Below are 27,864 nucleotides of genomic sequence, written 5' to 3'. Positions count from 1 at the left end.
CTACATGGCATATAGTGGGACAAACTTTACTTTACTTTACTTACATGCTTAGCATTTAATTTTCTTTAATTTTTCTAATGCAGCCGCAGTGAATTGCGCGTGGCTGAATTACTCGCCACAAGAAAACATTTCCAGAGAACCACTGGTTTAACATCTACAGATTCTTCAGGAAAAACTCTGAACCAGGAAGCTAAAACTTTGAGCACATTAGACCTCTTACAATATGGGAAGCATTCTGACAAAGTTAATAAAATGTAAATTTGTATCACATTAACCTATTTTTCACACAATAAATGGGGTGGTATATTTTCATACCTCATAGTACCATCAAAGCCAATAATCTACACATACATGCTTATAAAATAAATCACTATTGCCATCCTTAAGAACTATAACAAGCCTTAAATTTGAAGGTCTATTAACCATGGTGTATTATTAAGATGATAAACTTCGTAAGATTTGAGGTTTTCACGGCGGTGAGTATGAAGATTTCGGTCTTCTGGGTTGTTGTTGTTGTGTTGTGTAGTGTAGTCTGGTCGATGTTAACCAACGTTCATCTGTAATCTGCCGCAAACCGCATGTGGCTAGCTCAATTTGTTTGCGCGCCACAATTTTTCAAAACCCCCGAAGGGACTTTGTGGACACGCTGTATATATTAATGCTGGGATACAGAAATGTGTAACTGTACTATTTTCATGAGGTTTCAAGTACACTGTGTATACATACGAACACATCTCAAAACAAACTTCAATTAAAGATTAATGCATAACATCCAGACACAAAATTAATTATATTTATTATAATTTACTAAAAGAACATAACACAAAATTACAGCAACATAACATGAATGTATGCCTGATATAAAAAATATTGTTACCATAAGCAAGTTCAATTGAGTAGCTCAACATATAATATTCTTAAAATAATTATTGAGCCACTTCAAAATTGATTGCTACATTAATAGAAAATTGCATGCTCATAATAACATTATCACTAAAGGACTTCAGTGTCACTGCACGTTTAATTCACATTGGAGGTTTATTCTATTTTTCCAAAGTCTGCTAGCTTCACTATTACTCTTTTTTTTAGTGTTTTCACTAAAATTAATCTGTTTTATTTGTTCTCATTCACTTCCCTCATTATCGACGGTTTGCACTTTGTATGGCGATGCGTCAAATGTCCGCTGTGACTTTCTTGTCGATCTACTATATCCAGTTGAATCTGATGAATTATTCTTATCATTGCTACTGTCCAAAACTTGTGTTACATTACTGTTATTGCCAGTCTTAACTACCTTTACACCGCTGAATTCCCCCGTAGTTCTCACCAATATTAGTTTTGGTATAAGCTTCAGAGGCGAGCTTTCTCCACTACAGTTTCCTTTATCCGACACAGTTTTCACAGAATCGCGCGTACGATCTTCTTGTTTTCGCTTTGTTACTTTACTACTGTGGGGAAAATGAACTTCTCCATCATTCCTTGGGTCCAAACACTTATCAGAAAGATCGTATATAAAGTCCTCTCGTTCAACTTTTATCCTATTCCGGACTGGCCTTCGTCTTTTTTCAGATTCACGTGCTGCGCTCATATTGTTTCCGAGTCTATTTTGTCTACTGGTATTACTATCATGCTTGACACCTGAAGTCTGTTCAATTATTACAGAAGCTCCATCATCTGAGGTCAACACGGGAGATTCTACTGAACTATTGGACGTCAGTGGAGATGTAGAGTCAAAGCTAACATATTCAACTACATCATACGGCTCTGGAGAAGAGGCTGACCCCCTTGATCGATCATGTTCACCGTTCATTGCCACAGTGAACAACTTTTGTGTGGCTTCTAAATCTTGATACAAATTACTATTATTTGAACCAAAAATCACCTCTAAAACCATCTTTCGTAATGCCGTCTGCTCCTGAACTTGGGACATTGGTGGATTTTCCTCTTGTAATGTACCGCCTTCTGTAGATGCTGGTACCGGATTCGCGTGTGTATCTATTTCGGATCCCACATCTTGCATTTCTGGATTATGTGAATCATTTTCTTCAACATCTGAAAAATTAGATAAGAGGATAAATAGATTTCTGTAGATTTCACTTTAAAAACAACATTAAGTCATTCTAACTTGCTATCAAGGACAAAAGAACGCAGAGAAACTTTTGTTTTCGTGAATATATAAAAAAAAACTTCATCAGATTATTTTTTCAGATAATGATCAGGTGATTATGTATCAGAATTGCTACAATATTCAGCATGATTCAAAATACTTGTGCGTTAATGAAACAAAACTACATACGCAATTCAAACCGTTATGCTATACGTACCACACGATTTATAACAATATCGCGGCACTAGTCGACATACTACTGACAGACATTGCCTCTTACCTGTCACCGCTAGTTTCTCGATGTTCTGTTGATATTCTGTAGTTAACAGTTTCTTTGGAGGTGAAGCTTCGGACGTTTCCTGGCCATAACATTCATCATTCATGAAGTGTTTCCTGGATCGCAACTGTAATGTTGTGATTACAGTATCGTTACTTGCCTTTTTTACTTGCGAATCGGTTGTGTCTCTGACAACAGTCTTATTTACATAATCTCTTTCCATCTCATCAACTGTTGTAGTATCGGTTGTGCCTCCAGCTGTAATCAGTGTCTCTTGTCTGACAGGTATGTCTATCGCAACATCATCTGCTGTTTTCCCTTCTACAGGACATACAAATAAATCACTTTCTTCAGCGTCTTCCACGTCCACCACAGAATTCTGAGCATCATTCGGAACAGCTTCGATACTAACATCAGAATCGGAGGTGCTTATTCTTTTGCTTTCATCATATTCTTGCAGTGACCAATCAGAAGCATTACAAGTTGTGTCATTTACTGTGATTTCCATATCTTTTGATACACCATAATTGTTGCTCAGGTCGATATTAGTAACTTGCGCCACGTCTTGTTCGTCACTCTGACTTTTGTTTGTTTGTTCTGTAGGTTCATGTACGGCCGACTCACTTTCCACGTCGCTTATCTGAGTTTCTATATATTCCACCATGGTCTGTGCTCTATCATGTTCCCCCTTCCCTAGATGCATTTTGTTAACATGCGTAACGCAGTCGTATTTAGAGAAGCACTTAAATGTACATTCAGTACAGCGGTAACGATTCCAGCCTATGTGGACTGCAACGTGTCTCCTAAGATTTGTTAGTTTATTAAACTTCTTCTGACACGGCAAACACTGCAGACGACGTATGTTGATCATACTTTTCATTCGATTCTCCATTACCGGAGAAAACTGTTCTTCCTTCTTACTACTAGCTGAAGGAACAGATTCATTTCCTTGCTTATCCATTACTTTCTTCGCTTCATCTTGTAACTCGCCGCCATCACTCAATGCAGCAGAGTTTGTAAAGACCTGCCTTAATCTGCTCTCGTCTTCTTGTCCCGCAGTTGTACTATTTTTCTCGATAAACATCCTGAAATTGCTTACGTGTGTATCGATACCTTTCTTTTCAGTAGCATATGAATACTCTTCACTTTGGTTGGCGTTATTTAAACCACTATCTTGGACTGATTGTATGGAAGACCTGTCACTGATTACATTTCCCTCTGTTCGAACAAGATGGATATTAGCTCCATCAATGGTTTTTTCCTCCACATTCACGGCCTCTTTTTCAATAGATTCTGTAAAGTGACATACATTTATTCCAGAACTTCCTTCTACTTTATCACACGAGAGATGAAGGTCCTTCGTAGAGATACATGTGACAGGTTCTGTTAAATGATATAATCTGCTGTGACCTTCACAGTCTTCACTAAAGCTATTATCAACTTCATCGTGGTTACTTCCTTCCTCTGTATCATCATAAGACATTGGATTTTCGTGTATTTCTGAATTACAGTCCTGCTGCTGAGATGAGGGACCTCCTACCCCTAAAACAGAACTCACACCTCCAGGCCCTATCCCTGTCTTACAATAATCCCTCCTAATTTGAATCTCAATTCTTTTCTCAGGAATATCCTTCTTTACAGTGTCAGTCCTACTGCCACTGCAGTGTCGAGTCCGGTGGTAAGAACCACTGGGAGATGAGGCAAGCAGTTGGTTTGATATGTCAAGAGGCACAGGAGACGGAGAAGGGGTCACAATACTCTTTATTCCACTTGCATTTGATTGCATACTTTCTGACAGCACGGATGAAGGCGTAAAACTACTGGCATTGCTCTCTACACATGTGATGTCGTTTCTGGTATTTTCTGTACGAGGAAGATGACGATCTGTTGACGTTGGCAATATTTTTGTGCTGGTAATTCGGTTATTAGTGGTGGATGCTGATGTGGAGGGAGAACGGCGTTGTGCCTTGATGTTGTTCTTAACAGCTATTCGTTTTTGACAAATTTGAGAATGTGAATTGAGTGCTGCGCGCCTCTCAAATCGTCGTCCACAACCTCCACACATTTGCAATTCAAGATCTTCCTCAAAACTATTCATCCATGCCTATAAGAACAAAAAAGGAGAAAAGATTGTTAATTGAAGATGCCGAATTCGAAGATTGTTTGTGGTATACATTTCACGTCTTTCATCCCATGTGACAAAATACAAAATGTTCAGAAATTACATTCTATATTATGATACTAATCCAATATCTGCCTGATGCGTCAGAAAAACCACAGAAAGAACTTTTGCATTAGCCAATACAGACTGACTCAGAATTTATTTTGGACATCAGTGAAATATTCTGATCATAATAACTCAATATATTCCTCCACTCTGAAAACTTATCCTGACCTTCATTCCTGCCAGTCCCTTAATCCTCTCATCCTTTTCCTTGACTTACCACACCCATGCACTGTGCCCAACACAACAGTATTATACTCGACAAGGTAGTTCTCCTTGTTCATAAATCAATAAATTTAGCAATTTCTATTTTTATTTTCTAACAGATTGAAATAAATAATTCCCTGTATTCTCTCTTGCCACCGTCATGTTTATAATCCACAATTTTGTAATAACACACATATGGTTTATGTTGCACACCAACTGGTGTATTATCCCACTGAGTCACCCATATGCGCTGGGAGCATATGGGTGACTCAGTTCACGTGCAACATAAACCATAAAGTATTGGTATTACAAAAGCGTGGATTATAAACATGACATAAAGGAGCAGGACACCATCTTCATACACATAATGTTTTTGACAACACATTGTGGTATGAACTATATGGATTTTATGGACTGATTTAATAATGCCATGCCAATGATGATGATGACCTCGCAAGGTTGAAATGCGTCTGGCACAATGTGTTTTAAAATATAAACTGCGACTGGTCTTCAGAGTGTCTCAAAAGACAATAAAGTGAACGTCTCCCGGCTCACCAGTGGCGTCTTTTGTTACTCGAGATCGATCATCCCGTGTAAAACCTCAACCCCACCACTGCCTTCACCCGTACATTCCCTGGAAATTGGAGTTCCATGCTCACCGACCTAAATCCCCGCCCATTAACAAATTTTCCTAAAATCCCTTCCGCACTTATTAAAAAGATTTGAAGCTGCAACCGTACGAGCGCCCGGCACGTCACTGGGTTTGACCCGTGACTTAAACAAACAAACAAACATCGAGACGAGAGTGTGGAAGGACGGTTGCACATGCGTAATGTCCCCCTAAGTACTGTATCCTAGTGTTCGCAGATTTAGTCTTGATACTCACTCATTCTTCCGTCGTCTTTATGTCTTTGATTTATACAAACCTGATTTTCTTGTTGAAGTCTTTGTTGTTCTTCGCGTGCTTTATCAGCTTCAGTCTGTTCATCACCACCAGCTGATTTTTTATTTAAGTTCTGGCTTTCATAAACAGAAACTTCTTTCCTAAATGCTTTATTCACAATCTGCGAACGCAGTTTTCGTACCTGAATAGTAGTCTTGCGATGTACTGTAATGTTAAATGACAGTTTATGTAATTTGCACAATAATCAACATTGAACAACAGACTGTCTTGCTTAGTTGATTATTACACAGCATTATACCAAGTAATACTTTCACATAATATTTTGTCTGCATTAGAATGGTCCCAAAGTTATCAATCACTGTTTAATGTACAGCTGTCCAGAAATCAAGATCTTATTTCTTAATTCAGTATACTTATTTTTTAAGAGAATGTTGAAAGTGTTTTATTTTATATCAGCCTTAAATTTCAGTCAAAATTACTAATAGATTCCCACAACTTTAAAAGTTGTTAATATTCACCATAAAATTTTAATCTGGAGATGTTTAACCCTTCAGCGTGGGAGCATTTAAATCCCAAGTCTATACCGTGCTGTGGGAGGAGTTTCTGCTTGCGGACTTAATTTTGAGCTGAAAGTGCATCATTTTACTTATATGGGCACAACTTCCCTAATAATTGACGAATTTTAGTGAAACTTTGAACAAAATGTTCACAACACACTATGCTTTATAGAAAGGTAAAAAATTTACCTTAAAAGTGAGAGGTTCATGTTCTCCCATGTAAAAGCAATAGGATGTGCCACACTCGGTAAACTGCTCCCACTTTGTTCACCGTCATTGTATTCATTTTCAGATTCGTCACATGTAAGAAATTCACGAACAGGTAAATCATCGATTACACTTGATTCATCATCTGAATCGAACACGCTACTTTCGGAATCAGTGAGAGGTTCGTCTACACTTCTAGCAATGTCTTGAGGAGACAAAAAACGCCTGCTACTCGTAGCCATATTCACGGCTGACTGACGGCAGATATGTACTATAGAATTCTGTTCTTACCAAGGGGAGAACAGAGAATGCATTGACTAAGGTCGTTGACATCATATACCGTTAGAAAGGTTGGAATGTGTCCTACACAGCCGTCGAAAACTTAAATATATTACTCCATTTGTCTTCCCTAGAGAGAGCCACAAAGCAGACGCTGAATGCAGTTGAGTTCAAAAATCGATCTATATTTCTAAGTCGAAAAACACTGGTAAAATCGATCTGTCAGAGTCACGTTATATATCAATCGATAGCCAGCATTTTTCTCAACATGGCTACTGGATCCAGAATACATAAAATACAAGGTCAGTCGCTACGAAGAAGGAGAAGTCTTAGCGCGCATTATGCGAGCAGTGCTCGGCACTCCACGCCATGGGATGACTACGTCATGACGAGCGATGTTCGGCACTCCACGCTGAAGGGTTAATAAGATATACACAAAGTTTTATCTTGTATTTCATGCAACCAGAATTCCCGAGATGTCATTTTAGGCTTCTGTTTCAATTTCGGCTGTGAAAATGACATATTGTGGATGACTGTGAACAAATTTTTGGCATTTCATGATATGCATTATGTAAAAATTTCAAATAATTAATTTTTTAACTGCTAATGAATGACATTACAGTGGTATTCCCACAAATACTTAAGATTTCTACATTTAAGTCCGATTCAATTTTCACACTGTAATACTTATTACTATAAAATGCCATGGCTGCATAAAAGGGAATTATTTAAAATATTATTTTAATTTTTAGACTATATTCTGCCAATATATTCACTCCCAGTTTGAGAATCAGCAAATAAAAATACAGTAATACCGTCTCATGCAATCTGAAAGAAGCCATGGTTACCACTTAACTTAAAAACAAAGATATATTTTACAACAACTTGTGTAAAAGAAAACACAAAAACCTCTACATATAATCCACAGATGTCCTGCCCTTCCACAAAAAAGACTTCGAAACAAATGCAAGTGCCTCAGTATTATAAAATATGAGGTCACAATAATGCAAAAACCCATGGAAACAGGCTGCTAGCAGGACGACAAGCTCCACAGCAAAATAATTACATTTTTTAAATAGTTCAATATTTGGATTTTTAATGTTCATAAAAAAAGCACAAAATGGGAAGTTTATTGCATACAAAAATATCAGTCTTACTTCCATAGTGTCAAAATTATTCTAACATGGTTTTGATTAACTTACAAAAGCTGAAAAATTAGAAAATAAGTAAAATGTAAAAAGCGAATACTTTCGTCTTAAAATTTACCTTTGTACAGATGTCTGTACACACTCCATGTATTACAAAATGTGTTCTTACAGCATGGACAAGGATAGCACATTCGGGACGTCACGTGAAGGGACTTCATATGATGACTCAGTGTCTTACGAGTCGAAAATCTTGTATTGCCTGCAATCAAATCTTGAGTGAACTAAAAGTTTAAATATGACCTTCAGATTATGACATGATTTCTTTTAAAATTATGAATACAGAGATTTATATGTTTAAACTTATTATAATTTCCACCTGCAAATGCAACATTTGTATGACAAACATTCTGAAGAAAATGTTCTTGAAACTAAAGTTCTCTCAAGCAAACCATGAACTTATTCTTCAGTTTTATTTTTTCATCCCTAAAACATCTGCATTCAACCCACAAGACCCAACCACAGACTATAACAGTGGAACTACATTATGTTTCTTAATAAGATATTTTTCATGCTTATAATCGATAATTTCTGTTGTTTCTGAATCTCTGCAAAAAAGATATATCACGAGTACTTTCAATTTCCTGAACTTTATACACATAAAAGCAATGATTCAGAACCCGGCTCTGTTCTCATTTTTAGACGAGGTCGATGTAATCCAGTGTTCATTTGAAAGAATTCTTCTTGTATATCAACTGAAGTGAGCAGGATATATTCTGCTAGAGATTTTTAAACCTAAAATCCTAAATCCGTGGCGTAACAGCTCCAGAGAGCCAAAGCCAACTAACTTGACTGCTGGCCTCACGTTCAGATGCCTAAGCAGAGGTGAACGATCATCCAACCAGATATAGGGTGACGTGTGGTCAGCACGACGAACCCCCAGCCATTGCTAGCTTTTAAAGATTTAAAAATTAAAAGGACCAATATTAAATAAGTTCAAAACTAAGGAATATTTCAGTCTTCAGAGTAGTCCCCAATATGTGAGACTTCTTTCTTTATTTCTTTCCGACCACCTCCACATCTCAGTCTCCTTGGCCCTTTCCATACTTTCTTGTTACTAAAGCCCCCGTCTAGTTTGGTCCATTCAAAATCGAACAGCAAGATCCCGTAGGTGTATTTCGTATACAATAAACAATCTTGGCTACCTTTAAAATAGACGGCTAAAACCGACAATCTAAATATATCACTTTTCTTTCTTAAACAACTTCACAAACTCACGTTAAACAGAATTATATACAAACACTTTGTGATGTCAAAATATGCAAAAACCACTACACAGAACTTGTTCCTTAGAAACTATTCCAATCAATGTCGTATGATAATCTCATGAAACAAATGCACCGCATATGCAAATTATTCAGTGGGTCACTGTACAGAAAACATTTTGCCATGCAGCATTATTTCTGAAGACTTTTCATATCGGCTGTGTTACGTATTATAATACGTGCAGGAATATTTTCCCCGAGGTCTGCGCTTACTTAAGTATCACTTTCTACAAGCAAACATAAATAAAATACCAAACACCACGCTGGTATTTATATAATATATACAGATTTCTTTACCTTTGCTTAATAAATATTTAAATATTTGTATTAATTAAAATTCCCCCACTTAATGGTACCTGCACCTTGTCGTGGTGGTGGGGCTTGAGTACCTCAGTGACCCCAAGAGCTACTGGTAGGGCCTCCCTAGCCAGATTGGTCGAGGGGGAAAGGTCGGACTAAGACAGGTACCCTGGTCCTCCAGGTTGGGGGTTGGTCGCAAGGCTAACAACCTTGCGCCGTAAAAAGGAAGATGTTACGAAACCTCGATCAAAGCCTCGGACAGACGGACCTAACGGAGGACTCAATGGAAGAGGTGAAGTGAGGAGGCCATGGATCGAATACGGACCGGAGAGCCATAGAAGAAGAAGATTAACTAAAAATCAGTATGAAGGAAACCCAGGCATTAAGCCAGCTAATCCATAAAGACAATAACACACAAGAGAATGAGAAGCGTATAATTACGCAGACTTACATATAGAACAAACATGATTGTCTTTGGAAGAGCCAACTATATTATTCTGTGCACTGCCTTGTTTTCTGAATGGTACATCACCATTTTCATCACTGTTAGGTGCAACAGCAATAAGTGTTGTACCTTCACCATTCACCATTGCTACGTGTCCATCTGGTCCTAAAGTTGCTTCGTTACGAGTCATCATGTTATGAAGCTCCACCACCTGCAACAAATATGTTACACTTACTGCACACTCCACTTTCATATATAATAAAATCTTCTCGGAATACCAGCCAAGGTGGCTTAATGAATAAAACACCGTTTCGAGAACCATCTTCATCCTCGTTCTCAGGGTACCGTGAGGACGAGGGCGAGGACAACGACGGCCACTTTACACGACTGGTAGCCCAAGTAAAATTTATTATACTTAGTCATCGTGAAAGCTACGGATCATACACCCACTTTCAGAATTGATCCTTCTAATGTCATCATAAACTTCATTCCTATTTGCTGTTCTCAGACAATAAAATACTGAAAATTTTTAATACAATTACCTATATAATATGACATGAAACATTGTAACCTTAAATCATGTCAGTATTCTTACCTGGGCCTTCATGAGATCGGTATTTTCCAAATGAACTGTAGAACTTGAATGAAGTACAGTCTGGAACACTCCAAAATTTCCATTCTCAACAGCTTCCAGGTGAATTACATGTTCTTTGCAGGCATCTTTTTGTGCCGCAACCTGCTCACTCACAGTTTCATAGAACTTTGACGCAGAAATATGGCCCAGTGTTTCCGTAACAGTTCTAACTCTTTTTTGTTGAGATAATCTCTCTATGACACGGCTCAGATCTTTTTTAGGTTTAGAATACGCGGTGATACGTGGAATTGATGTTTCTACGTGAGATGATAACGGATCCTCGCTGTCAACAGCTGTTAGGTCAGGAGTCGCATCATTTGTCAGCCACGTCTCAGTACATGGGCCAGGAGGAATTGACTCTGGTTGGATAACTGTAGTACGATCTTCTACCTGTAACAGTACATTTGACGCGTACCTGCCATAAGTAATAACAACTTTTAAAACTTTCTGCTATAGTGCACAGTCATTTAGCTCTAACTAACTAACTAACTAGACGGCTTACCGAACCCGAAGGTTCAGAGATGCTAATTGTAAACAGCATAAAACAGTATGTTGTGACATTACAGCAAGTAAAACATAAGAATAGACATTCAACATAACCACATGATATTTTTGGACTATTTCAGTTAACCATTCAAAGGCCAATGTGACAATTTTTTAAAATTTTATATGGAATAACAAACAGGCCGCTGGTATTACCATATCTGTGTGTGTGTGTGTCCTCTTAATAACCTTTAATCAATACATAGATTTCATAAAATCTGATATAAAACTCATGACATCACAGGTCAGTGTTTTAAACCGGGGGTCGGCAAATTACGGCCCGCGGGCCAAATCTGGCCCGCCGCCTCTTTTTGTACGGCCCGCGAGGTAAGAACGGATTTTACATATTTAAATTCTTTGAAATTTCAAAGTACGCGCTATAACGAAACGGTTGAGTTGAGTAGTTGAGAGAAAGAATTCTATAGCGATGAATACGGTCAATTAAGATCACATGCTCGGGGATTTATATCTGTATTTGGCAGCACCTACCTGTGTGAAAAGACATTTTCAAAGACAAAATATGTAAAATCTCAATACAGGTCAGCGTTAACGGATGAACATTTACAATCGATTTTGATGATAGGGAGTACTGAATTTAAACCTCAGTTTGGTGAAATGTTATCTCATAAACAGACAATTCCATTCTTCTCATTAGTAGAGCTGTATTTCAAACAATTGTAGTCTACTTATTATTATTACGTTACATTTTGTTCAATAAATTTGTTAAAACTTGGTTTTTACTTGTTACATAAGTAGGCTTACCTATACAAATATCCTCGAGATTGCCTCTTGGTCCGCAGAGCCTAAAATATTCACTATTTGGCCATTTAGAAAAAATGTTTGCCGACCCCCGTTTTAAACGTTTAACAGAACAATACCAACATGACGCCCATATGTGTTCACAGAGACATAACACCATGTATATTTCCACATGACAGTAACAAATGAAGAACAACTATAACAAAACATAAGAAATTTAGCATGGAGACAGACAAATTTTTGTATGAAACACATTTTTGGTATAAATTACAGGACTGGGCCTATCGACCCGTTTCAGGACAGTTTCTCAAGACTTGTCCTTATTAGTCTTGTAGGGCGCATTTGAGTAGTGAGTGACCAGCCCACTGACTCTGCATAATTTCTACTCAATCCTCATTTGTTTGTTAGAGCCAAGAAATAAAAAAATTACCAGGTGATTTGTAGGGAAAACATGTTTGGTGTCACAGCACTCTTCTCTGCAGTAAACACGTTTGTGGGAAAGAAAGTTTGCCAAGCTTCTAAAAAGGTTCCGACACACCTTGCATTCATATATCAGATCACATTCATATGCCAGCAATTGACGAACCTGAAATACAAACAAGTATATCATGGAATGTCATTCAAATAATTATTAATGCCACACAAAAATTGCCCTACAAAAACAATATGCAACAATAACACTGATAATCACGTATTTGTAAATATGTTATAAAGGCCTTATTACTAGGCCACACTCAATAAATCATCTTCCATTAGAATGCTTAATAGGTGATACTGGGTCTATAATTTATGAGGCTGCGGTCGTGCTTGCATTGCCTGATCGGCCGGCACCCCGTTGATGCGGGCGAGAGTCGTGCTCGTTCTTCCGGTGGGTGACCGGCGAATCAGTTTCAGTGCCGCTAGTAACAGCGACCTACGAATATTTCTCGTCACTAATACATGTTATTACATTAATTGTTCTTACCTTAAATCACAAAAGATGTTCAGAGTGACTTCCTTATGCTTGCAGGCAACTTCACATCTCGTTAACATGTTTCGAAATACTCGACGAAGCTCTTCTTGGGAAATTGTCGAATATTTTCTTTAAGTGCTTCTGCAGTGTGTGGATTGTTTACATAAACTTTGTTCTTCAGCATGCCCCACAGGTAAAAATCGCACGGGTTTAAGTCCGGGGAACGCGGAGGCCACCGATCGATAACTTGTTCACCAAACACTTCTCTTAATGCTAACATCGACCTATCAGCTGTGTGAGCTGTAGCATTGTCTTGCATGAAGAAACCGTAAGTCTTTTCTTCATCGGCCATTTCTTGGAAAAAGGGTCTAAGTATTAAATTTACATAACATTTACAATTTATCCACACACTGCAGAAGCACTTAAAGAAAATATTCGACAACTGATTTCGGCAATTTCCCAAGAAGAGCTTCGTCGAGTATTTCGAAACATGTTAACGAGATGTGAAGTTGCCTGCAAGCACAAGGAAGTCACTCTGAACATCTTTTGTGATTTACGGTAAGAACAATTAATATAATAACATGTATTAGTGACGAGAAATATTCGTAGTTCGCTGTTACTAGCGGCACTGAAACTGATTCGCCGGTCACCCACCGGAAGAACGGGCACCACTTCCGCCCGCATCAACGGGGCGCGGCCGACCATGCAATGCAAGCACGACCGCAGCCTCATAAATTCTCTGATTTCTTACTGCTGAATTTCCTATTATCAGTGGCTGGCTATGTTCTGTATGCAAGCAGAAATGTTTATTAGCACAGATTATGTGCCCCTATAAATTTAATATTAGTCAACGTTCTTTAAATTTCTACTTCAGCAGATATTTTATCATGACACAATGTTCTTAAGCCACGTTTCATAAGAGATCTTCAGGCACTTGTGGTAAACCTGTTGAATAAAATTTGAGATACAACTTAAGACAGAAATTCAACATTAAGCCATGTCATAGATCGCCAGAATATAGTAAGTTTATGACATATGACATATATATTTTTTAATAATCAATAAAATAACACTAACAAATTGTGGAATACAATACTCCATTTTACTGGTTATCCACTTCAATACAGGCTTAATAACTCTACATTACCACAGTTATATACCAACCACGGTGAATAAGATAATTTTGCTATGCGACCTCTGTTTATCAGCCACAAAACTCAGCACCCTCACAGGGTGGAAAACCAATGGCTTTCATTAGAAAATGTAATTGTATTTTCCCAACTTTATCCATATACACTACATTTCACGAGGAAGATAATATGTTAAACTGGAGCCACAGAAATAATCAGAGAGATAAAGATTTTTAAGTATCTGAAGATCCTGATATTGTGTATAAACATTCTCATCAAACCCAGATACTTAAAATGTTAAGAGTTCCTTGGATAACTGACTCTTGGAATAAATATTTCAAGCTCCTACAAAGTTTTATTCTGTGCACACACTGAAAACCTTTCTGTGGTTGATATCACACTTCATTACAACCCACAGCCCATTTCAATGTAGCCACCTCTTCTTTTTGCCACTAACCACGGCAAACACGTTCTATGTGATTTAAAATGGGAGTGGCAACTAAAATTAACTGAGAATATAAATTGAAATGATTTATAAAAACGGAATGTGTCTGAGTCAAAATTGTGTAACCTCTTTTGTTTAATGTATTTACACTAACTATCTTATTAACTAAAGCTGATACTGACACATTTAACCTAAAAATACAAAGATATTTTTCATCCAGCTTATGAAGTAGTAATACAAGAATAATACAGAGATATGAAAGTGCCTGAAAAGATTCAAAGTGATAATTTCAGCATTTCAAAGTACCAGGTAACCAAAATCTAAATTTCCAATGCATTACTACACAGATAATTTAAGAACTGAAGATTTCCTGGCAAGTCAGTTTTCTGATTAATCTTACAACAGTGACAATTTGCTTCAACATCTCTGCATTAAGTGTGAAAAATAATATGAAGTAAAGTCTGAAAATGCTGGTGTTCCATATGAATGCAAGTTTGCAAAATATTATAATACTGGTATTACTGATAGATTAAAACATAAAACATTTTTCTCTTTCAATTTATCATCCTTATAAATTCAACAAACTTAAAATCAGATTACTGTTTTTTACATATTAATCTGCTAAAGGAAAACAGTACATGCAGATAATAAACCTTCATATTTGTTTTACTTCATTGTTACCGGTTATTGAAAATTATGTATAAATTATATACATACCTCTGTTGTGCCAGCCTGGTACACTTTTACAACTTGGCCAACACCTGACACACTGATATCAATTGGTTTTCTTAATACTGATAAGTCAGTATGGGGATCTCCATTTGGTTCTTTGTCCACATTTGTCTCTTGAGATTGTAATTTCCCACTGTTACCTCTAGCCAGATTTTGCTTGCTTCCTTTGGTACTCTTGGAATTCGACTTTGAACCCATTGTATCTACGACAGAAATATTTAAGGTAAGACACATGCTTAATGAAAAAATTAATGACAATATGCAGACTAATCCCTTGTAAGTATCAATGTTCAATAAAACATGGACAGAATCTTGTAAGATTATAACCAACTTATTTTAATAAAAGTTGTCTTGGACTATTTTGTAATACAAAAATATGTACATACATTTGTAATGTTTTCTCAGCAAACTTTATTTATTCAGCGAACAGAATGCTCTAATATAGCATTCAATAAGAATAAAACAGTGTAATTATTGTTAATCCTTGATGCTTCCATGATTCATATTCATTGATTCCAGCACATTACATGAACTGAAACATAGTACACAACATATTAAATTTTTAAACACATATAGAACATATCACATTACATATTGTACTTAACAATACATACACCCACTAATTCCAAGCCACTCGCACTGGGAATACTGCCTTGTACACACAACGCTATCTTATTTGTAGGCTACCTGGTGCTGAGCCATCTGGACTGGTCTGCTTCATTTTAAATCACACTGCTATAATTCTGCTATAAAAATGAAACAATGTAAAACAAAAATTAACCCGATATACATAAGCGTAATGCATATTAGTCTAATTATACGACATTTACAAATCCATTTTTTGGTAAATTATGCGAATGTGTCCCCCGTAACAGAAGGTCACCTCCCAACGAAGATGATCTCTCCTCGCTTTTTTACGTATTTACCATCTAATTTATTTGTGAATTTCACTATATTACGTAACTACATTAACTTAAGTACCCTTATAATATGGTAAATATGTGCTCCGTCCAATATTTTTTGCAGATATAAGAATATACTCTGGTGGTTCCCTCCTTTGTCACTGAACAAACTCCACCATTTTTGCTGAAGAAAGCGATTCCTGCTCTCTCAATCCCCAATTTTCTCACATCTCCTGAAGATAGCGTGCATGTTGGTTTGTGTAAGTGGATGGTGGACTGAGATTCTTGAGAAAACTGTTTTCTGTTTAATAATAGCTAATACAAACACATGTAAAACAGCATATTTATATTAACGGAGCTTCAGGTTTTATAATTTATTTGTTGAGATATTGTTCGAATGATCGATAGGAGTTTATAAAGCCTGTAATGTATTGCCAACACATTTTTAAAGTATTTAAGGTATGAAAATTATTTGCTTATTTTACTAGTGATATTTTCACAGAAACCAACAACAAATTCCAAAAATAACTGCACATCCACTGTCATTACTACCAAATCGTAGTTCCAAACCAAATTACTGATGATATGCATAAACTTGTATTTTCCATTTTGTCCAAGCCGGAAGCAGTGGAATTATTTATTAAACTTCTTATTCGATCATTTTGTCGCATAATTGTAACAAAATAATGAAAGAAGCAGACAAAGCTTATAAGCATAAAATAATTACCAAAAATAGGCAAACATACTCTTAGTTAACCTAAGTGAAAGAAAGTTTGCTTTATAATTGTTTGTACCTGGCTTTTCTTGCTGTAATTCTGTTCAACGGAAGTTTACAGGATACGGAATCGGTTTGAATGACGATTTTATACGAAGCAATGTTGTATTTTAGTTTTTCTATTGTTTTGGGCTTGTTGTGAAGATTGTTCAGTGTCTCGCCATCTCAAACACACAGGAAATAATTCACACACACACAGTCCCTTATGAAAATAAGATGTGGAATGATCACCACTTTATGTGAACCTTTCGTTTGGAAGAGAATAGAATTATTTACATTCCATAGATCCTTCATAGGCCTAAGCCACGAATGTAGAACATGTCATACTAGGAATACAATACTTGTTTCTAATACAAATATAAGTTACTTAGTTATGACAGTAATTTACAGTCATCTACAATATACTACAAGAAAGCAGTTTCTGTTTTCTTGAGTGATGTAAGTCCTCATAGCAAAGCATGCTAAGCATAGTTTAGGGATAATGTGTTGAATATGTTTTCTAATTTAAGTTATTGCCAGTTTGTAGGCCAATAAATTTAATTATTTCTATTTCGTCAGTTGTTTTGTCCTCATACCATATACTTAAATTAACACAGTTTTTTTTGGAAGTTCGAAATTTCATAAAATTTGTTTTGTAAAAATTCAGTTGAAGTTTACTGGCTTTTCTCAGTTCAAGCTAGCAAAGACATTCATGCAAATGTGGAAACAGTCAATTTTGAGGTAATATATTTCAGTAATATAATTTGTACTCTTTATAGGTTTTAATAGGAACATGAGTTATTTCTGTGCAATATATGCTTTTTGATCTCAGCATGTTTCTGTTATGTTCAGTTCTTTTAGCCAGTTTTATTATTTTATAAGTAAGGTTAGGCAAATCATGTCATCATTCTAATGTGTTTATGTGTGTTTGCTCTTCATATCTTTTAAACCAAATGACAGTTTTTTTGTGGATCGTTTAATGAAATTGTCTCATTCCAAATTCTCCCATACCAACCAAATGGATTATGTATTTATAGTTTATTTAACAACACTTCTTCTGTAGTTCAGACTATATAGCGTCGAACCAAATGGATTAAGATCTCTGGACAGACCCCTACTGATAGTTGCATGGAACTGTCACAGGCAACTTTGCCGAAGATGTTAAAGGCTGCTCCTGTTGCTGATGATTAATAAATGTCAGGTCACCTTTTTCCATAATTTTTTAGTAGTCAATATAGAATTGGGTGACAGCTGTTCAAACTCCTGAGTTAGGGTTGACACTAAATCATGAAAAAACAATGTACGTACAGATAATTTCTGTTAAGTTATGAAATTATTCCTTGGTGTCAGCACAGAAATCTCTGTTTTTGTGTTGATAGTGATGACTTGTAAAGTTTGGTTTTCATGTATTGTGATTATGTAAAACATATTAATTTGGTATGAAACATTTATTGTTTAGGAAAGCAGATTTCAACTGCTAATGATTTATTTTTGTATGAAAATTTTAGAGTTGAGAGAAGGAACAGGGTTCCAAGAGTTTTGTGCTCTTTCTTCAGATCCGTGTTACTGAGCTATGAAGGTCTTTATCATCTGATTAGTTACAGAGGTATACCTTTTGGCAAGTTTTCATGACATGAACGTTGTACAACATGAGGCCACTGTCACTGTAGCGTTATGAAATGTTAGTTGTGGATTTTCTGTAAATTGTGCACATTTTGTATAGATACTTTTTATGTAAAATAACATGACTTCCACATAAAATATTTATTTTACAGTCTGCTTAATTCAAATAATAAACTACTGGTTTTATGATAGGTAATGAATATTCCCATTTACTGAACGTTACAGAACCCTGGCATTGTAAATAGCAAATTTTTTTCAATACTTAATTTGGTTACGTTTATTTCAGTATATGTGGAAGTGATGCAGTTTATTTGGGGTGGCATTCTTCTGTTATAAAAGACATTACAATGCCACTTTTAAATTGTGCTTGCTTTATGTTTTTTGGAATGTTGGGGTTACAAATGGTATTCCTTTCTAATTAAATTCAGTTATAATGAGATGGTCACATGTTAAAGAGGCCAAAATATATATTAACATGTGTTGTGAATCATGGAGAGTTTAGTTTTTGTTTACTAATTTCTGTGTAACTCATCCTCCTCCTGCCAGAAGAATTACATTCTGTGTGTAACCTTGACGGGATTGTTCGTTGCAGTTTTCACGATGTGCTCAAACGAGGATATGTACAAAGTCTTGTTTGTGGTCTCTCGTTGCAAGCAATCAATTCTTCCAACATCATTGCCTTCATATACATGCCATTAGGATGAAGAGTTCTGTTATTGCACCTGCAGAACCAGAAGTGGGCTATTTAAAACGGGTCATAAAACGTGTTGGATGGCTGGATTATTCTAGATCAGTAAGAAATGCTTTCAGTTTTGTGTCATGAATTTGTAATATCTTGTTTGGAGTATATATTTAGCGTGTCTTAAGACAGTTTTTTTTTTACAAATTGATACTTATTACATAATGGAAATTTACCCAGTATAATTCATTTATTACTTTAAGGTGTTGCGCCATAAATATTTTTTGAAAATGACATGGTGCATATGTGCTTTGTATATGACATTTCTGTTACAAAACATCTGCAATTTAACACCAGGTTGTATTTCTTGTGAATGTGGTTTTTCATGTAGGAGTTTTCAGTTTATTAATAAAATTTATTCCAGCAGAATTGAAACTTTACATAATTGAAGATCTTAAAGTCAAAGAAGTGTGTTGATATGCCCTGTCTCATATATTTGCTTAGGATTTTAAAAAAAAATTGTCAACTTTTTGTGTCTGATAAGTGAGAAATATGAAATGTCAGTTTCCTTTCTTGGTTAATTTTATAATTGCTGCATTTTGAACTTTTCACTTATTTCACTCATTTGTAAATATACACACTGTAAATCTTTAAATTTGTACAAGAATAAAATTTCCTGTCTAATGTCAGACTTATGAACAATAGTATATTTTTTTAAGTTTAAAGTATTGTTGACATAATGTTTTTAAACAGTGTTCTAATCTAGTCGCCCTCGGTGGACTAGTGGTTAGCGTGCTCGCAACTGGACCCAAGGTTTCTGGGTTCAAACCCGGCCAAGGTTTAAGGGTGATAAAAATCTGTAGCACGACTTCCTTCGAAGGGGAAGTAAAGCCGGCGGTCCCATGTCGTAGATTTACGGCATGTAAAAGAACCTTACGAGCATGAACGAGATGTTTCGTAAGCAGAATTCTGCGGTCATTTCTCACCCAAGTCTCTCCTGATTCTCTACTAGATGGCTCTAGCAGACAAATCAGGATTTAGTAGAAATTGAGCCGAGACAGTGGGCTTGTCACTCGCTAATCATAAATGCACACTTCAAACACTAGGGAAACCTTCAAAAAGGAGGCGGTGACGACCCACAACTGGGTTGTAGAGCCAAGAAAGAAGAAAGCATGACTTCCCCTGAACAAAAGTGAAGTATTAACTTTAAATGATGGGGCATCCTGCATATTCTTAGAATATCCTGGCAATACTATCCTTGATATATAGAAAGGACTGAAATTAGGCAGTTTTGGAGTGGGTTTGTTGTTACAATGCTAATCAGTTTGTTCTGGATAACGTGCTGTGGTCATCTTTGTTACAGAAACTGAAAAGATCTGCATATATTTTGTATGAAAATGCAGCAGATAGGATTCAATACTCAAAGTTCTTTAAAGGTGGGTTTGCAGCAGTTGTGCGAGCGATGCGATTTCTTATACTGCTTACAGGTTAAATATCCAGGTGTGCACTGAGCATCGTGGTATAGTGGTTAGTACTTTGACTTTTATTTGGGAGGACATCAGTTATTATTGTAAATTTTATTTATTTTCCTCAGCCCCTCCAGCAAAGTGCTTAATATCTTAAGAAGGCAACAAGTAATTTCACATCTCTTCAAATTCTTTAATCATAATCATCCTCTAGTGCAGTGATAAATACGTATGGAGTCGGTGAAGTGTCATTATATAACCCAAGCAACAAACTTTGCATGAAGCTGCTTTTTTTTTCTTTTCTTTTTTTTACTTTATATATTTTGGGGTAATTTAAAAGTGCAGTCAGTAGCAAGTTAACTTGTAAATAGAAATATTAATTAATAATTAATTGAAATGGATATGGAAGGAATTGTGCATGGCGTATGTTCATGTATGATACTGGATTCCTATGGATACACTGAGGAAGACCACGAAAAACCTGCAGGATAGCCATTATCCGACCCAAGATTTGAACTTGTAACGTCCTGAATATGAAGAAATAATGCTGTTCGATCGTAATATTCATTCTTCAATATTAGATAAACTCTTTATTTATTTTAAAGTATTTGTGTTTGTGTTGTGGATTAAGTAATTGATAGTAGATGCCTTATGGCAGAGTCTTTACAATTATTATACAATTTACCGTCATCATAAAAAATACTAATATAAGCCATTTTTTGTGTCTAGAATTCCATATGCCAGATACATTTTATTCGTGGTTCCTGGTTACCGAGCTTCATGTATGGATGTTAATGGTACGAACGATGGCCGAAGGCGAGGAAGGACGTTTTGTTCGTAACAACATAATTGAAGCTATGTGGGAAGATGTTAGTACACGTGTAAAGAAACTTGAGGTATGCACTGAAGATAGTTCCTACTAAGTTACGTGCTTCCGTGACTCCGTCACTAATGGCCAGCAACAGCCTAACTTTGCTTGAGAGCTGCTACCAGTTAATCCCAGTCTGTAATAAATACATGAGAATTATAATGCAGCTTCACTACTTTGTAAGAAATGCTGTCTCTCTTCTTTATGAGTGATTTATTAAACGTTTGACTTGCGTGTCTGAAGTTTAATCAGTTTCATTGCTCTCATGCAAGACATCTTAGTACCAGCTATCCACATTTTCTTCAGTAAGCACATGACATTTTTAACATATTTTTTGTCCAAAAATAAACCAAATCAACTTTGTTAATATTAAAAATTAAATCCGTGGCGTAACAGCTCCAGAGAGCCAAAGCCGACTAACTTGACTGCTGGCCTCACGTTCACATGCCTAAGCAGAGGTGAACGATCATCCAACCGGATATAGGGTGACATACGGTCAGCACAACGAACCCCCAGCCATTGCTAGTTTTCATGACCGGATTACGCTACTCATTGTAGCTCCCCAATTTCCTCACGATGCTGGGTTGGCACCGGTCCCATACACTGGTCGAAAGCTCATGAGAAAATTTCTTCTCCCCCCCGAGACTCGAACCAGCGTGCATTCCGTATCGCCGGTCCAAAGCACGATGCCTCAGACCACGCGGTTACGGCGCAGGACTGCTTTGTTAATATTCTTTTGAATTATTTGTGCTTAGAATTGTGATCTCGGGAAGTTTGGTGAAATTTTCTTTGACACGTTATAGCAGAACCACACTTTGTTCAATAGTATATCAAATTGTGCCCACTAGAGGTGTTTGGTCTTCATAATTTAATTCTAATCCAATCTGAAGTCCAAGGTTTGCGTATCTCGCAAGCAATACCATGTCACCGTTACCGTCATCTGTTTTGGAAACTGCATCAAATGTCATATGAACTGTCATTATACTAACTTGAGAATGTCTTATCGGATTTTAATGAAATTTGGTATAGCTACTCTTGCTGCCACATATCAATGGTGGCATATGAACAGTTTGTTACCACGTCAATAGGAAGACTGATGACATTGCTTATACTGCCATCTGAATTATCACTTCTAAAATTTAAGACAATAAATATGCAAGTATATGAAAAGAGTAGTGATCGCAAATTGAAGGTGTCTTATTATTAATTACTATTTTTATAAGCATTTAGGGAGATAACATTAAGCAGTGGTTTAAAGAAGACCTTTGGTTCTTTTGTGTACTCCAAAATGTACACCAGCCAGTCTTGATTTTGACGTAGGATCGCAGTTGAATTTCCAGACATTTTGGACATGCAGCTTGATGTACAAAAAATCACACCTCCGTAAGACCGATAGTAAAATGAATGTATTATACTGTGCCAGAAACTAAGATCTTTTGTACCGTCCTTAAAGTATACTTTTGTCATATATTTGTGTTTTTAGATGTGGCCTTATGTGAAAATTATTAAGTGTTTTATGTGTGTATGTTCCTGTAGCCTACAAATTCTTCCGAAATTAAAGCACAGTTACAAGAACTGTCAGAGCAGTTCCAGGCAGCAATTATAGGATACGACGAAGGATTGCTGAGTGACGACAAGATACTTGCTGGGGTTGTATGGAGAATATTTCTTCAGCAACACTGCAGTGATCCTGAAAATGTTGAATGTCTTGTGCATTATATCCGTAAGCAGGTAAGAGAAGCAATGCACCAAACTTCTCTCATTTTAGTTTTAGTAGCTGATTTATATTGTTGATCAAGGCCTTCCGAAGGATTCACTTCGTAGGGCAGTCAAAAAGTTGCCGGAATTGTGGTATAGCACTGTAATGGTAGGACATATGGCAACGCTTACCTAATCACCTTCAAAGTAGGACCCTTGCGCACACGCACACTTGCTCCACCGATCCTGCCATTGTTGGAAGCAATCTTCCGGAGTTCGGCCGTCGCATTCGACACCTCGCTGGTTGTGCAGCAATTCCTCGCCGAGAAAAGCATTCCCGTCATCACCCAACCACCTTACTCTCCGGATCTCGCTCCGAGTGACTTCTGGCTGTTCCCTACTCTGAAAATGGGCCTCAAGGGGACGCGTTTCGCAACCACGGAGGACATCAAATCGAATGCGACGGCCAAACTCTGGAAGATTCCAAACGAAGCCTTCCGCCGGTGCTTCAAACAATGGCAGGATCGGTGGAGCAAGTATGTGTGCGCGCAAGGGTCCTACTTTGAAGGTGATTAGGTAAGCGTTGCCATATGTCCTACCATTACAGTGCTATACCACAATTCCGGGAACTTTTTGACTGCCCTGCGTATAACAACAAAGTACAGAGAAAGGGAACATTTAGCTGAATAAAATAAAACAGGACATAGACTCAGTATGAGGCATATTTGAAAAATGGGGAAGAGAATAACAAATAAATGTGTGGAGAGAAGTTAGTAGAAGGTTTGTGGATATTGAGAGACAGAATGTGGACGTAAGTATGAGAGAAAAAAGATGACTAGGAGTAATTTGGAGAAGAAATTATACGTAGAAGTATGAACCCATGGATGTACACGTTGCTTAGCTAAACATACCGATAACAGGCTGCGCGGATATGTGAAATATTCATTTGTTCATTCTTTGAATAAAATTTCTTTAGACAAATTATTCAGGTTTGTTTATGTATCTTAAAATATTTCCGGAAATGTATGTTTTTAGGCGACGTAAAATTACGTATAAGAAATAATCATACTAACTTGAATGATACGTTGATTTTTGTGGGCTTAAACAGCTGCAAAAAAAAATTAAAAGTTCACATTCTTCTAATTTTATATACATATAAAAAGATTAAATAATTTTCCACGTTTGTATCACATTATTTGAGTCTTCTGTCTTTTAATAAGGATGAATTCTGTTATGCAGAAATGATTGTGTATGAAATTATGGACTACAAGATCTAATTCTTCATCTTTATCTTTAGGTGAAACTGTTCGATGAAATGATACGAGATGATATTCTGTTGTCACCTGACATCAAATGGATTGAGTTACCACAAAAGTTTGGTACTTAATAAAAGGAAAACACAGTAGATATATTAGAAAGTATTTTAATTGGATTACAGAATGTGCAGACATCTTCATTATTAATATTATTACCTCTTTGAAAAATTTTCAACATTGTATTTTACTGAGCAAAATCTCCATCTGAGCTGTTACAATTTTACATATATTTTCCTTTAGACATTTTATATCGGAGCCCTTTGCAAGTGATGTATCAATTCACAATAGTGAAATTCTTTGCTTAAGATTAAGCTAAAGACGGCTATCTTCTACGTTGTGCCATGTAGACTGGTAGAAGGGTACCGTTTCAGAAGTATTTGCTGCTGCTATCATCAGTGTCATGAGAATCTCAAATCTTACTAATATCAAGATGTTCTGCTGCCAGAGCTGGTCTAAGGGGTGGGGGGAAAAGATTGTTCCAACCAATGTAATATATAATCTGTAAATATCGTGAAGTGATTTTTTTCCCCCCCAAAATTGGTTTTCTAAATAGAAATGGAGTGTTGTAATTTCCAAATTCATTTTAAAATGCTAACAGAGTAAAGTGTTCATTATTTCTGTCCCAAATACCACGGAAACGTAAGCGATATTATGAAAATACGCACAAATGTGCATGAGTGAACAATCTTTGTTCTACGTGGCTAGTTATGTGTCAACTGAGGTGACTTTCTGAGGCCATCACACATGTACAGAAAACCGTAAGTATCTACTCTTAATAATTTCAAATTTGGACTAAAGATTTGTTTTTTATTCCTTACTTTCACACAAGCGTGTACAAATATGAATCAGACACATTTCCACTTTAATTAGAACATAAAACAACAGTACATAAGTAGTTGCTTGACATACATTTGAAATTTATTTAAATTGGGACATTTAGGGCCACACAACATTTATAGTTTCAGAAGTGCAGGGCCTCGGAGTCATTCTGAAATATGACTTTGACATGCCTACTCTATACCTCTACAGTGGGGTTGACCTACTTTTTAGTACTTCCCTTGGGGCCAAGAAACACTTTTTGAAATTTTCTTTAACAATACTTATGCAGGAATTATAATAGTTGGTATTCTCAAATGTAAATTTTATTGAAATGTGCACAAATTGCTTAGGGTTACATACTATTTTAAATTTGCGACTCTAGCAGCTCATGTCTGACAATTTGACAATTTTTACCTGGAAAATGTAAAATATTGTGGTAGGGTTTTCAAGTCGATAGCAGATGTATTTACAGCTTTATCGAACAGAATACAATACGACCTTATTGACTCGATGAGTAACGCAATTCTAACAGAAATAAAAAGAGAATTAAACTCTGCCCCTTTTGTTGTTCTGATGGTTGACGAGACGACTGACATTCGAAGTCAATCACAGCTCACAATCGTATTAAGATATGCAACTAGTGGTGGTGAAATACAAGAACGATTTTTAGGGTTTTCGAATATGAGTGCTGATCGAACTGCTTCGGCGATAGCCGAACGCGTTATAGACTGTGTATTTCAGTATGGCTTTGGCAGAAAAATAGTGGCGCAAACATATAATGGGGTGGCGGTCATGCCAGGTGAACTTAATGGGCCACAAGCTAAAGTGAGAGACACGTTTCATACATTGTGTGGCACATTCGTGTAATCTTGTACTGTCACAGGCTGTTTCCAGTATTAAAGAGTGCAATGCGTTTTTCAAAACACTTGACGGCTTCTCTTCCTTTTTCTCTACATCTTCTAAAAGGACTCATTATTTGGATCAAGAAGTGAAAAAGAGGTTTCCGAAAGTCGCGCCAAACAGGTGAAACTATAACAGTCGTCTAGTAGAGACAGTATACGAGTACAAATCAAAATTGAACACCATGTCTCCACAAAGTCCCTTCGGGGTTTTGAAAAATTGTGGCGCGCAAACAAATTGAGCTAGCCACATGCGGTTTGCGGCAGATTACAGTGAAACTCTGGAAGATGGTGCTCCACCTCATTGGGGTCTGCAGGTACGCATGTACCTAGACAGGACATTTCCAAGAAGATGGATCTGCAGAGACAGTCCAATGCCTTGGCCTCCACGTTCACCAGACATAACACCACTGGATTTTTTCCTGTGGGGTTGTGTCAAGAGCAAAGTGTTCCGAACACCAGTCAACGGACTTGACCTGAAGAACAATTTTTCAAAACCCCGAAGGGACTTTGTGGACATACTGTATAAATAAAAAAGACCATACAGGATGAAGTCAAACAAAACTCACTCTGCTCAGGCTTCCGGCTGGGATACCGACCAGCAACTTTCGACAAATACAGAACAAAACGCAAGATCAGACCTAGCTCAAAACAGGCAGGAAAATTTTGTCTTCAGGCACTCTCTCTCGCTCTCCGGCGAAGTAACCTGCGCGGCGGACACACACAGACTACCCACCGCACTGCCTCATAAGGGCATCGAAGTCTGTGGCTCCAAAGATCGCGGGGATGGGGGAGATAGGTCACTCCGAGCCATGAGGCATGGCTCATCCTTCCCCTCCAGAACTCCTCCCTGGGCTGGGTTGTCGTAGTGCAGATGCCGGGACCTCAGATAATTTAATTGTGCATCAGATCGAAGGTGACATCCAGTCTGCCTTCGAACTGACCATACACGTTGGTCTCAAATGAAGAGACGCCACAATGCGATGTATGCCCTCTCAGAAGTCATCCTTATAATCAGATGTAACTGGTAACAGCGAGTGTTCGATGTAAGATGAGGCAGGGAAAGACTTTAGGAAGTCGTAGCATCAACTTCCGAGATAACGAAGATTAGTACACACGTTTTTGTAGACAGTTCTTCATTGCAGTTGTCAGTCTACAATTTCCAAAAAAGCTTTCACCGACAGACTGATATCGATGAGTGACGAATTCTACCTTAAGGTCCTCTAACAAATGAGATGGCAGAAACTCCTCCACGAGCCTCAGTCGGGTTTGAACCCACGCGAGATTAAACCTCAAACAATTGCCCATCGTTTGCATTACCCTCCCTACTGTTTTAGGAAGGAGAGCGAAAAGGACTTCGTCTTCCCTGACTAGGCCCAATTTAACCAACGAGTTGGCCTTCATCAGAAAGGTCAATAATGCTTTCGGAGACCTGTTGAAACTGGAATGAAAACTATGCACTGTTCACAGCTGACAATTAATGCCAATACAGGATTTTTCCTAAACTTTTTTTAATGTGCTACAACACTTTTAATCAACAAATAATTTCAATAATATAATTCCATGGACTTAACCAATCCTAACACCACGTGCACGTGAGGGCTGTAGATGGAGGGCGTTCCAGGAGGATTCGAAGGAACCCCTTTACCCATTTTGTCAGGACGAGTA

General features: G+C 37.1%; 2 protein-coding genes and 1 pseudogene across 9 annotated transcripts; 2 read left to right on the top strand and 1 right to left on the bottom strand.

Annotated features, from left to right (window-relative positions):
- Positions 1-771: 771 nt before the first annotated feature.
- LOC110838419 (uncharacterized) lies at positions 772-17,067 on the bottom strand. 6 transcript variants are annotated; one of them, XM_087355165.1, is made up of 11 exons: positions 16,869-17,067; positions 15,787-15,918; positions 15,559-15,704; positions 15,158-15,375; positions 12,344-12,499; positions 10,573-11,001; positions 9,984-10,188; positions 8,029-8,169; positions 5,742-5,923; positions 2,388-4,488; positions 772-2,052 (listed from the first exon to the last, which is right to left on the bottom strand). In XM_087355165.1, the coding sequence occupies exons 4-11, from the start codon at positions 15,368-15,370 to the stop codon at positions 1,124-1,126; spliced, it is 4,356 nt and encodes a 1,451-aa protein (XP_087211291.1). In that variant the 5' UTR covers positions 15,371-15,375; positions 15,559-15,704; positions 15,787-15,918; positions 16,869-17,067; the 3' UTR covers positions 772-1,123. The 6 variants fall into 6 exon arrangements, with proteins under 6 accessions (XP_087211291.1, XP_087211289.1, XP_087211290.1 ...); XM_087355163.1 differs by lacking the exon at positions 16,869-17,067 and adding an exon at positions 16,154-16,277; XM_087355164.1 differs by lacking the exon at positions 16,869-17,067 and adding an exon at positions 16,154-16,268 and having other exon boundaries at positions 15,787-15,915.
- Uqcc1 (Ubiquinol-cytochrome c reductase complex assembly factor 1) lies at positions 16,254-26,222 on the top strand. 3 transcript variants are annotated; one of them, XM_022081594.2, is made up of 6 exons: positions 16,254-16,334; positions 19,044-19,244; positions 20,494-20,566; positions 21,326-21,492; positions 23,001-23,195; positions 24,460-26,222. In XM_022081594.2, exons 1-6 carry the CDS (start codon positions 16,323-16,325, stop codon positions 24,547-24,549), a joined length of 738 nt encoding a protein of 245 aa, XP_021937286.1. In that variant the 5' UTR covers positions 16,254-16,322; the 3' UTR covers positions 24,550-26,222. The 3 variants fall into 3 exon arrangements, with proteins under 3 accessions (XP_021937286.1, XP_021937287.1, XP_021937285.1); XM_022081593.2 differs by having other exon boundaries at positions 16,301-16,533; XM_022081595.2 differs by lacking the exon at positions 19,044-19,244 and having other exon boundaries at positions 16,300-16,533.
- Positions 25,808-26,745, top strand: LOC147872674 (uncharacterized; annotated as a pseudogene).
- The last annotated feature ends 1,119 nt before the right edge of the window (positions 26,746-27,864 follow it).

This window comes from Zootermopsis nevadensis, unplaced genomic scaffold, assembly GCF_977971745.1.
Source record: "Zootermopsis nevadensis isolate Lab colony 2312 unplaced genomic scaffold, Znev_1.0 Znev_ptg000024l, whole genome shotgun sequence".
NCBI lineage: Eukaryota > Metazoa > Arthropoda > Insecta > Blattodea > Termopsidae > Zootermopsis > Zootermopsis nevadensis.
This window is presented reverse-complemented; position numbering and strand designations above follow the sequence as displayed.

Bases quoted from the DNA above. Each gene is read 5' to 3' on its own strand.
- LOC110838419 (XM_087355165.1), bottom strand. From the start codon at position 15,370: ATGGGTTCAAAGTCGAATTCCAAGAGTACCAAAGGAAGCAAGCAAAAT. The intron at 11,002-12,343 runs GTAATTTTTTTA...GTACTGTTACAG, and splicing joins TTTTCCCTACAAATCACCTG to GTAGAAGATCGTACTACAGT. The intron at 2,053-2,387 runs GTAAGAGGCAAT...CTAATTTTTCAG, and splicing joins CGAGAAACTAGCGGTGACAG to ATGTTGAAGAAAATGATTCA.
- Uqcc1 (XM_022081593.2), top strand. From the start codon at position 16,501: ATGTATTGCCAACACATTTTTAAAGTATTTAAG. The intron at 20,567-21,325 runs GTGGGTTTGCAG...TTTTGTGTCTAG, and splicing joins ATACTCAAAGTTCTTTAAAG to AATTCCATATGCCAGATACA. The intron at 21,493-23,000 runs GTATGCACTGAA...ATGTTCCTGTAG, and splicing joins CACGTGTAAAGAAACTTGAG to CCTACAAATTCTTCCGAAAT.